Source organism: Bacillus rossius, chromosome 3, assembly GCF_032445375.1.
Source record: "Bacillus rossius redtenbacheri isolate Brsri chromosome 3, Brsri_v3, whole genome shotgun sequence".
Lineage (NCBI taxonomy): Eukaryota > Metazoa > Arthropoda > Insecta > Phasmatodea > Bacillidae > Bacillus > Bacillus rossius.
Genome location: NC_086332.1, coordinates 711,322 through 723,816, shown reverse-complemented (window position 1 = coordinate 723,816; position 12,495 = coordinate 711,322). Strand labels below are relative to the sequence as shown.

General features: G+C 44.6%; 2 protein-coding genes across 3 annotated transcripts in view; one reads left to right on the top strand and one right to left on the bottom strand.

Moving 5' to 3' along the window:
* Positions 1-530: 530 nt before the first annotated feature.
* On the top strand, positions 531-11,698 carry LOC134529989 (uncharacterized). Its single transcript, XM_063364515.1, has 2 exons — positions 531-1,558; positions 11,634-11,698. Exons 1-2 carry the CDS (start codon positions 607-609, stop codon positions 11,696-11,698), a joined length of 1,017 nt encoding a protein of 338 aa, XP_063220585.1. The 5' UTR covers positions 531-606.
* The window catches only part of LOC134530049 (peregrin-like), a 75,768-nt gene continuing 74,480 nt past the window's right edge, over positions 11,208-12,495 (bottom strand). For both annotated transcript variants that reach the window (XM_063364591.1, XM_063364590.1), the window contains exon 15: positions 11,208-12,413. In XM_063364591.1, coding sequence (XP_063220661.1) covers positions 12,343-12,413 — 71 coding nt within the window. In that variant the 3' untranslated portion in view covers positions 11,208-12,342. The remainder of the gene's footprint in view (positions 12,414-12,495) is intronic.

The window sequence follows — 12,495 nt, the reverse complement described above, 5'->3', positions numbered from 1 at the left end:
CCCCAAATCTGCGTCAGCTGCGGCTGCGGCGGCTGCTGCGTGTGATAGCGTGGCGGTGGCCAGGGCGCCGGCCGGCAGGGGCGGCGGCGGCCAAGGTCAGGCGGCTCGTGGCAGGCGGGCAGCAAGCGCGGGCGGCGCTCGGCACGGCCCGGCTCAGCCTCGCCGACAGGCGGGCGCTTCGCGGCCCGTCGTGACAGACGGGTGACAGGTGTCGAAGTCCGGGTGGTGGTCACGTTCGGTGGTGGGACGGTCGGGCGTCCCGGCGTCGTGGCGTCGACCTGCATCGCGACAGGCGGATGTAGGGAGCTCAGGCGACTCTTCACGGTGCGGCGTCCCAATGTTGCCAACTTGCGACATTTGGGTGGCGTCTCGTGCGGCAGGGCACTTGACCGGTGTTCCGGTACTGCGGCGATCGGCGTCGGAATCGGGCGTCGTGGCGCCTCGGTCGATTCTGGCGTCGTGTCAGGTGGGCATGTAGGCGGCGTCAGCGTCGGCGTCGCGCGCGTCCGTCTCTTTCGGTCCGGTTCATCCGTCTGTGCCTCGAAGCCAGGCGGGCACAGAGGAGCAAATCCAGGCGGCGGGGCGGCGCTCAGGCGTCTCGGCGTCATGGCCCTGGACATCGTGTCGCAAAGCGTCCTGTTTGCGACTGCGCACTCTGGTAGCGGTGACGACGGCCGGATGACGTCGAAGCCAGGTGGTGGCGACAAGGTGACACGAAGCGTCGGCGTCGAGTCTGGTGGCGTCCGTGGCGAGTCGTGTGGCGGAGACGATGCGGGTTTCGCCGGAAATGACCTTGGTGGCGTCGGGACAGCGGTTCGGTGCGGTGGCGAGGTCATTCCGGCGTCGGGAGGTGTCTCCGACACGAGGCGGGTGCTGGACGGCGTATCAGACTGCGGCGGGACGGTCGTTGTCGGGCGTCGCTCGGTTGGCTTCGGCGAGTCAGGCGTCATCATAGTCGGGATGAGTGGCGTCAGGTCGGCGAAACGAGTTCTTGCTGGCGATGATGCGTTTGGACCAGCGTCGGGAGACGTCAGGTCGACGAGAGGTGCCGAGGTTGGCGGCTCCAGGACAGGAGGTGGCGGAAGCGGAATTGTCGGCGTCGGGACGGCGAGCGTCGGCGTCGGGATAAGTGGCGTCGGGTCGACGAAACGCAGTGTGGCAGGCGGCGGCGGGATCGGACTTGTGTCGGGAGACGTCAAGTCGATGAGCGTCGGCACGGCGGGCGTCGGGACGGCGGGCGTCGGCGTCGGGACGACGGGCGTGGGCGTCAGGACGACGGGCGTCTTTGTCAGAGCGGTAGGCGTCGGTAACGTAACACGTGGCGGTGCGGGTGACGTCAGGACGTACCTTCGTGGTGCTGGGGTCGGCGTCGTGCGTGAGGAGTCGGCTTGGTGCGGCGGTGACGTTCCGGCAACGGGCGGCGTCCTTGGCACGGGCTGCGTCGGCGAGTCGAGCAGCGTCTTTTCCGGCGTGGTTGGCGTCGGCGTGAGCGGAGTCGTTTTCGGCGTGGTTGGCGTCGGCGTGAGCGGCGTCTTTTTCGGCGTGAGTGGTGTCGGCGTGATCGGAGTCGGTGTCGGCGTGAGCGGCGTCGGCGTTTCGGGAAGCGTCGAGGCGTGTCGTGGAGGATTTTCCAGCGTCTCTGCCTCGTACTGCGCCTGGGTGGCTAGGTAGGCAGTGCACCGTGCGCACGTGAAGGTAAAAAACTTGCGCAGTACGGTCCATTCACGTTCGCCGATACAGCCACGATGCCACAGGCCGGCACATTCCTGGCAGCGGTATCCCTCGCTACTACCTCCGGGACACGACCTAGCTCCACATTTCGTCACGCCGTGTATGCGGTACTCCGTACAGTAGCCACACTCGTATCCGGCGGCGGTCCTGCCATGCAAGTCCCAACTCGGGCGGGGAAAGTAACACCCGATACACTCGTCCGGATACGGATACATGTCTACGCACGTGGTACTCTGCACACGAACAGTCCTCACGAACACATCAGCACTGTGTTACTTACTGCGCTCGGAGTCCGTTGTTTGTGCGCGGATTCCTGGAAGCGTGCGCTTGGCTGATCACGTGGCTGGCGCGCCAGAGTCCCGCTATGCGCTCCGCGCGAACAATAGTTCCAGCGCGAACTTTAGTTCCGCGCGCTCCGCGTAACAACCGCCTATCTCACACGCTCGTACAGGTCTGGTTTTCGCGGAAGATGTAACTCGCCCCACGCTCTTGGGCGCCATTTGAGGGCTGATCGCGCATTGCCGGTGATTTCGAGATGTTAACTATGGGCGCCACCACGTGGAAGGGCACGTGGACCCGGCGGAGTCTCTCACTCAGGGCGTGACGTAGCCCAAGTGGGGACGAGTTACCAGCCCTTTCTATCCTAGCTACCCAGACCTGGCCCGCTCTAGGCGTCGGGCACGCCACACTCCTAGACTCACTCACCACGTGATTAAATAAGTACTCACTTTATATTTATTCTCCAGATTTAATTTCACTAACACGTCTCTCTACACGCCCGTTACACGTTACACATTACACGGTTAAAAAGCCTGAGGCACGAATCGGTTTAGGTGAGGGCATGGTCCACACACGTGGCCATACTGCAAAGTATACTTATTACACGGTGATGAAAAACTCGACTGAGACAATTAATTAATTAAACAGCCCGCTGGCCGAGAGCTGCCCCGAGGATGACGAACGAAAGCGATTTAAAAAGAATTAACGATACAGAAATTACTTGGTCAGTGATGAACAAAGGTTGAGGTCCCCGGGGTGCTGGCGCGTCTGCTCTCGGTCAGTGATGAAGATGGACTGGGCTGAGCTCATCGCTCGCAGGTGGCAACATGGCGCCCTTCGCGCCAACACAATTACCGTTACTGTATTCTACGACTCCGTGCCCCGGCGAAAGTTGAGTAAATTACAGATAAACATTAAAAATATATAAAAATTACTGACAATGGAAAGTTTGTTACTATTTACTTATTTAATGATAATTCATATAAAAGCATTCCTATCCTCGTCCAAGTCCGTGCCTGTTCGGGTCCGCCCGGGCAACGTCTATAGTTATTTAAGGTAACTTATTTAAATTAAAGAAACACAAGTAAACTACACAGCACTGGGGCGAAGATGGATGAAAACAACAAAAAGGCTTACAATTAATATTAACATAGCAATTTTAGGGATCGCCGCACTGCTTCTAAGCGCCCTCTTGCCGGGCTAGACACACACGCACACACGCACGCACGAGCGGGAGGTTTGAATATAGATGGTGGTTGGGCGGTGTCGTATCGGGCTCAAAGGGGCCGCAGGCCCGGACGACGTCAGTATATGGAAAATTATAATTAAGTATGTAAAATTATGAACAAATAAACCATTTGTGTCAGCTCAAATGTTTGTTAAATGACTGGAAGTTAGGTTGGGCACATCATTTAAAAACACAAAAGTTATTGTCAATATTAAAATTGGGTTTCAACATTAATGCACACCACGATATAGTTTATATTATAATGTTTTAATTATAAATCCCGGCCAACTGTTGTCAATGGTAGAGAACGAAATTCATACCTTTGGACTTCTGAAATTCCGACGAGTACTCAGTATTAGTCGACAGACTCGATTGTATTTAGTTAATTTCTTCACTCATAAAATATAATCTTATACGATTATCATTTCAAAAGGAAAAACACGGCCTTCGTATTTCTTTTTAATTATTTCCTTTTCGAGGATATCAATTCTTTCATTCATTTTTAAAACTCCTTCCTAAGCATAGAGTAATGTACATACAATATCACAATTCCAATACCATAGCACATACTTCAATATATCAAACAAACATGGCACTGAAAACTAAATATATATCGATTCACAAAACCAATGCAAAAAGTTCATCTGTAACAATGTTTCGTTACAGATTGCCGCTCCCTGTTGTGTATATAAAAAAGTCGCTGTTATATTGTATCACGTGTCTGAGTTTTTCTTTTACACAACAGTTACAAACATCGCAACTTGCACAACATAGGTTTTTAATCAAAGTTTTTGACTATATATATAACAAATCTCGCAAGACTTGACCACTGATTTAATGAGAACAATATGATGGTTTTAAGGGAGCAGTTTGACATCGTCCGGATGGCGATTTTCCCCAACGATTCAGCAGACAGCGGATCACCAGAGGAGAATCCTTGTTGGTGGCGGCTGATGCAGACTTTGATATAACAGTTTTTGAGCGATTGGGAGAAAGTTAATGCATCTCACCCCGGCACTCCTGTTACTGCAACATGACTCCATTAGAAGGGTGCCTTAACGAAGAGGTTCCCGAACAGCATCCAGGAAGAAAGGCATACTGGATGCGAGACGGAAGACATCCCGCTTCCATGGTGCCGCTCCAGCATTCGGACAGCGTTTTGTGGTCCGCGGCAGTGGCAGGGGTCGTCACTACGACCTGCTGTAATTGGTGATGTGGTGACGTGATACTGTCACATCATACACGACGTGGATGCTTCAAGTCCAGTTTTTCCCGTTAGGTACATTATCATTGTTACACATTTAGCTTTCGCACTCGAAGTATAGGTGTCCCAGCATAATCTCACTTCACTAAGCTTAATTATGTGCCACTTACATGCTTGCAAATGTAAGTTAATCACCTACCCTCACTTCTGTTTTTGCTGTTGCTGACACAGCAGGTTTAATTGAACTACTTAAATAACCCTAAACTTAGCTAGTTTCAAATTACATTTAAATTTTCATAAATTACGACAATATTCAATACTAACTTAAGTAATAATTGTAATGCTAACCTTCGCTAACAATAACTGTTTGAACATTAAAACACGTGTTAAACTTTATAATATCTCAATAACACAATAGATAAATTTTTTAGGATTTACAATTTTGTTTTAGTCATGATTAGTCATTTCCTTATGTACAATATGTGTCATATTAACTATCATTAATTAATCTTGGTTAGGGAATTGTACACAATGGTGGGTGTACTTTCCTAATTTGGATACTTTTGGAGTATCCCATACTCACGTTCGGTTATCTCCTGGATATAATAGAAGGTGTATATGTTTAAATCAAATTGAGAAAAATATTATTATTTCAAAGTAGTAATGTGTTCTAAACATACATGGGATTCATCATATATAATATAACTGACTACTAATATATGCATGTGCTTTGTATTTGTTTGAATAACTATAAACTCTCAATGCTGTCATGAACATACTACTACATACAGTAACACCATAGGCATTTTAGTTCAAGTCACAACATTTAAGTTAACACATGGAGTATGCCGAATACCATTGTTAACTATGACTAAAACTAAGCAAATCAGCTGGTTTTCGTGTATGCAATTAATGCCAATTACTAAAAATTCCTTAAAACAGTAGGTTTCTCTCAGGTTGCTTCCGAATAGTTTCACTGTATGACCTTGACATAATACATCAAACACTATGTTTGACTGCCCACCTGCAGCAATAGCTCTTCGGCTAAATGTCCATAGACACTGCAGTATCTATATCCCGGCGAGGGTGGCATATCTCTTCACCTCTTCGCAGGACGATCGACTGATATACAATTTCAGTCGACATACACGATGCCAAGCTCACATTAGTGCGACTCCTCGGTATACTGCAAACTGGATTATCACCTCACTACACACAATGTGTAAACAATACGTCTCTAAACCCCAGACTAAGAATTAAATAAAATTTCATTTTATAAGCTGACTGCTTGACTATTTTAGCCTTTCGTTAGAAAGCTTCTGGACTCCATGTCGACATTATACTTGAGTGATGGGCGTTTTGTACTCTCGCAGTTGTGTTAGGTTGTATCTGCCTATGACTTGATTAGTCTTCAAATCCTTTAATGTGTAGCAATTCGAGTTCACGACTTCCGTGACGACATAGGGACCTGTGTAGAGTAGGAATAGCTTCTTAGTTACGAACTCCCAACTCTTGCTTATGGGTGCGGTTTTCCGCCATACTAGATCTCCTATGCAGAAGCTCCGATGCTTGGATGCTGGTTTTCGCCGACGTCTTACTGCAGCCTCTGATAGCATGTACTAGTTTACGAACTTCTCCACTGGGTAGATTGTCTTCTGTTGGTGGTATGTCATATTTGGGTAAATATGCAGGGTTGATCGTCAAAGACCGATCTAGACTCCTCCATTCGTGGAGTTGGCTAGGGCCACCTGAAATGCCTCCGCCGCAGGATTCAATGGCTCGTGGCGTGCGAAGTACCCTAACTGCTGCGTAGTTACTGGTGGTGAGAATGCTTTCTGAAAAGACGATGATGCTTGCTTACTGCCCTGAACGATGCTGCTGTTCCCTGAAACAGTGTTGACTTGGTGTGATGACAGTCGGTCCTCTTCGATCTTGTTGGTGTATCGACTGTCGAAAGACTTGCGATATCTCTTTGCATCCTCGTACTCTTCGTCCAAATGAGACTTGCATCGTCCTGACGTAGATTTCTTGGGTGGCCGCTCCTCCGGTGATAGGGAACGCCGAATTCTGTTACCTCGTCGAGGTTCATCTCGGTACATTTGACTGTCTTCATTGTCACTGTGGTACTTTTGGTTACTTGACCACCAGGTCTTGCTCCTGTATGGACCTGAATGTCTGGGTGGACAACTGGAACGTTGGCTGTGGTAGCCACCTTTTCTTCTGTGGCCTTGCTGATTGCGTCGTGGATTCTCTTCACTCTCCCATTCTAGCAGGTTGACGACCGCTTGTCTGTCTTCTCGCTGCTTACTATCACGCGACTGCCAATAGTTATGTACCGGCTGATGCTTTGGGTATGTCACTTTCGTTTCAGACTCTTCTTTGCTGAATTGTGACTTGTGGAGCCTTTCCAATTTGTCCAGTAACAACAGCTGTTCCCGGAAGTCGGTAACATCTTTATAGCTTCTGCCACTCAGTTGCATTTGGTACTTTAAAGGAAGCTGTGTTGACACGGTAGCAATGAACTCTTCATCTGTCATAGCCAGGTCCAGGTATCTAGTTCTTTCATACATACTGGAAATATGTGCTTCCAGAGATGCTCCGCGCTTCGGATCGTACCGTTCAGTGTGAAGTTGTGCGCGTAAGTTCCCTTGGATCCTGAGATTCCAATACTGTTGTCGAAACTTCTCCTTGAAATGTTCATACGAGTGGGTGGTGTTTAGCTGTATTTCCCACCAGTAAAATGCATGACTCTTTAGAGCCGTGCTCAAACATCTCAGTTTCTCTGTATCGGATAAGCCAAAGGTTTTTACATACTCTTCAAATTTGTTTAAGAATCTTACAGGATTCTCGGATGACTTGCCAGAAAACGTCGGCATAGACTCCGACCATTGGCGAGCAGGGTGATGAATAAGTGCAGCCGGGTCTAGGCTGGTAATGTTGGCAGGCGTGTTCAGGATCTGTCTGTCAACTACTGGCATGTCTGGCGCAGTATCCTGACTCCTACTCTCCTTTAATGTACTGCTATTTTCGATTTCTGTTCTGGGAATATGGTTGTTAATAAGCGCTGATCCTAGTTCATGTACTCGTCGCTCCAATGATTGTACATGGGCTTCTACTTGGTGGTGGTGTTGTTCAACACGCTGACTCAGGGAGAATGTTTTAGCCTCAACAGCCTTCTCCGCAACTTGCATAACGTCGCCGCCGATCGCTTCGACTCGATTGCTTAATATGGATGTTGTCTCTTCTATGTGATCTAATCTTTCGGATAGGTGCAAGGTCTCTTCCCTTATGGCAGAGTGGTTATTAGAACACTGCCTCTTAAGCTCTTGGCGTTCTTGTGTAGCAGTGACGAGAAGCGCCTTCGTGCGTGACTCCAGCTGTTCGACCTGGGACTGTCCTTGTGAAACTCGATCAGCCAGCTGTTCCAAGGTCTTGTGTTGTTCCCTGAACTTTGACTCCAATCGCCCCTCTAATATATTGAGATCGGTTCTTAGACAGGTCTCTATGTTAAACAGTCCCAACTGTAATTCTGTACGCACGCTGCTAATGTCCGACTGTAGGTCTGTACGCACGCTGCTAATGTCCGACTGTAGGTCTGTACGCACGCTACTAATGTCCGACTGTAGGTCTGTACGCACGCTGCTAATGTCCGACTGTAGGTCTGTACGCACGCTGCTAATGTCCGACTGTAGGTCTGTACGCACGCTGCTAATGTCCGACTGTAGGTCTGTACGCACGCTGCTAATGTCCGACTGTATACTACTTATGTTGACCTGCAAGTTGAGTAACATCTGGCCTAAACGATCCAGATCGAAGACTTCTGATGATGGAATAGACACATGGCCCAAGACAGCTGTTTGTATAGGTTCTGTTACTACTGCATCCGCTGATATCCTATCCAAAGCTACATTAAAAGGTTCCTGAATCTGTTCAATTACAGCAGCTGCAGCTGGTAACACTGAAGTTCTGGAGGTGTCACACCTTGTAGGTATCTGAGCGGGGACCAACGGCCGCTCCAAACATTCACATTCTCTGGTAAGCGATGTAACCGGACTGTCCACTTTAACTACCCTTTCCTGTGAACCCATGTCCTCGGACGAAGCTGTTAGCGTGTCACTACCTGAGTTAATAACCTCAACTTCGTTTAACTCATTGTAGGTAGTCTCAGTTCTATTACGGAGACTGTAAACTGACGCACTACCTCTAGACATGGTGTATGGAGTAGGTAGTAAGATGCCCAATATTTTCAATAACAAACTAAAAAAAATACTAAATAACTAAACAAAGCACTCGTCGTACATTCGTGCCCCACGTACTGGGCTCCATTTTCTCTAATACTAACATTAGGATCTTCATTGTGAATAAAAATTTTCTCTGTGAGTGTGTGTGCATGTATAATATTCTGTGTTATAATTACAAAATAAAAATAAAAAAAATTACTTATAGGCTAATCCTCAATACTGAAACACAGATTCTACACAATAAATAAAGCTCGAACAATATGGTTAGCTTGAATCTGTGATAGTATATGGAAAATTATAATTAAGTATGTAAAATTATGAACAAATAAACCATTTGTGTCAGCTCAAATGTTTGTTAAATGACTGGAAGTTAGGTTGGGAACATCATTTAAAAACACAAAAGTTATTGTCAATATTAAAATTGGGTTTCAACATTAATGCACACCACGATATAGTTTATATTATAATGTTTTAATTATAAATCCCGGCCAACTGTTGTCAATGGTAGAGAACGAAATTCATACCTTTGGACTTCTGAAATTCCGACGAGTACTCAGTATTAGTCGACAGACTCGATTGTATTTAGTTAATTTCTTCACTCATAAAATATAATCTTATACGATTATCATTTCAAAAGGAAAAACACGGCCTTCGTATTTCTTTTTAATTATTTCCTTTTCGAGGATATCAATTCTTTCATTCATTTTTAAAACTCCTTCCTAAGCATAGAGTAATGTACATACAATATCACAATTCCAATACCATAGCACATACTTCAATATATCAAACAAACATGGCACTGAAAACTAAATATATATTGATTCACAAAACCAATGCAAAAAGTTCATCTGTAACAATGTTTCGTTACACTACTGTGCTCTGATTGGTGCTTCCGAAAATTCTTAAGGAAAAATACAAATAAAACTATCTCTGTTAGGTCTAAGTTAACATGTGATTCGCACACGACCCGTATAAACTCCTACACGACAATCATAAGCCATCCCACTAGTATACACAGTCATGTTGTAAGTATGCTAACAGTTCTTAATTTTCAATTGTAAATACACCTTAAGGCTTCCCTGCAGAATTGTGCCTTGACAGCAACATTAACAAATGTAAACAGAATAGCTAGAATCTAGTGGAAATTCGATGTTAATATTTGTGTTACATTGCCGAGTGGTATATGACCTCGTAAATAACTAAAATGAGTGAATAACTTGAGTTAAAAGTAAAAAAAATGAGCTGAATTCGTCACAAATTTGCACATAGTGCTTTTTGTTTTAATTTCATGATTATCATAAAATAAAATAGGCAAACCTTATGTTATGGTATTTTGCTGTCCTTGAATATTACTTGCCTTTATCAATGTATAATTACTAGGTTTGGGCCTACATAAATAAAAACCAACCATTTTTACTTTCAAATAGTAAGGACATTTTTTAAAAATATCTAACTACAATAACTCTCTAATAGTCAATACCCATCCCATTTCCTATTGGAAAGATTTCTCTCGCTTAAAATTTTAACAAGCCACAATTCCCTTTCTTGTCGAGTTCCAGTATTTAAACAAGACAAATACAGGAATAAGTTCCACTTTATTGAGGGAAAGATCACAATTTTTTTCCAAGCCACTGTAATTGCTGTATGAAAAGCAATTTTTCTACATAGTTGCCACAGATGTTGAAATATTGTTCATGCCACTGATGACGGCACATCACGAGACGATGCAGGGGTTGGTAGCCTGGGAGCTGCTTGAAGCAGTCGCCAGTTGTTGGGAGGTGATGGATAACTGGACATTACTTTTGAAGCATAAACAAACATACCAACATAAGAAATAAATTAATTAACTTGCCTTCTAGGTTGAAGCTGCGTCCAAGGCGAATATTACATCACAGACATTTTGGTCAACATTGAAATAACTCGGGTAACTCTATCATGATGATGGCGAATGCAATGTCAGCCGAAACGTCGGTGATATATTCGCCTTGGACCCAGCTACAACCCAGAAGCCAAGTTACTTCAGACAATTGCCGCGAAAGCCTGCGATCTTTATAAGAAATAAATATTTATTAGGTGTGTTCCTTTAAGTAAAACAGATGAAAACTTGTGCGTCACTTGCCTTTTTATTTTCAGACTTGTAGGCAGTTGGAAGTATAGGAACACACCCTGAATAAGTTGCCACATTATTTTCTATGTAGGTTGGTTATCCTGCAACCAAATATTGTTTACATTTAATTCAGTTTGATGACGGGAAAAAAAGTGCCTATGTAATTAAATTTTACTGCATCATGTTAAATAATGGTCAAGATGTATAGCAAATCAATATAAGAAATTAAATTAACGCTATACTTGCATTTCTCTTAGTGCGTGATCCCAGGCCAACTAGTGAGCTAATACTAGTGAGTGATTTATACAGTATTAGAACTCACTCAAAAGAACAACACATGTATTTTTTCATTACAGAACATGAACCACACTTAAGACAAGAAAATGCCACGTATTAATAATGGTGAGTGAACCAAAATACAGAAAACACAAGTTTAATCAAACATTCAACAGAACTACAAGTTTACTTGAACAGTAGTGAACCACAGAACAGACACCATCTTCACTGAGCTCGAACTAGGAGTGCTGCAGACTGGTAAAATGCAACATTTCACATAATTTCACAAACATGAAAATAGTAATAGCATCTCTGCACAAGTAAACAACATTCCTTTACTATTTACTGCATACTTTATAATTATAAAATATTATTCATATGTAAACTTATGAAGTAAATATTGACAGCAATAACATTAACAGCAATAAATTTATGATAGCTTTTTTTCTTTATATATGCAATATAAGCACAAACAAATTTACAATCATACATACATAACATAAAATTTCAACAACAGTTCACACGATACGACACGCAATGGCTTTAGGTGAGAGCTGATTCCTTCAGCACCTTCTCAGGTCTCGGATCCTCGACAGCCGCGACGCAACAGCGCTGAATCTCTGCTGCCCTGACCAACTACTGCACCACTAGTAGGTTCTCAGCTCTGTGAACTACACATTTCAAAACTAGCATTACATTTTATGAGTATACTGATATTTAACTGCAATATGGTGCAATTTCATACATTTTAATCTTTATGTTTGAAGCCACAGAAACAAAACAGTATCAACAGATTTGTAAACCATTTAATACCACACTATCTTATTCAACTGGAACAAATAACAACAAACACAATGCCCGCCATTCTTCGAGCGTGACAGAACTATCACTGCCTGTGTTGCACATTAAAACAGTATGCCACTCTAGATGTCAGCTAAAAATTAACAGCAGTAGATTTCATAGTGGGAAAAAGCCTTAACCAGAGAACAGGCAACTTTGAAACAAAAATACACAAGATACCTCATGCACATACAAATATGCATTTGGTAACCATACGTTATACATATGTCACTTCTTTTAAAAAGTGCTTGAGATTTGTGACAGCTCTGTAAAACTACAGGCACACCAACAAGGTCGTAACACGTATTTAAGGAACAGATACATAAATATGCTTTACATTTGACAGCTTTATGAACATGCAGTACATGTTTGGCATAGGAAATAGGTGTATGACTGAGAGAAGCGTAGTCAGATTCTGTAAGGAAGAGCTGCCAGCCTACGGCGAGGAAGCAGCGGTCTTGTAGCAGCCTCTGGCACCAGCGCGAGCCTTGCGCCTAGACAACACGCCTGAAACACAGCGCCACTGCTCTGCCCTCAACTGCACTACCTTGCACTATCCTGCACCCAGCTTAACTTAACAACTGACTTG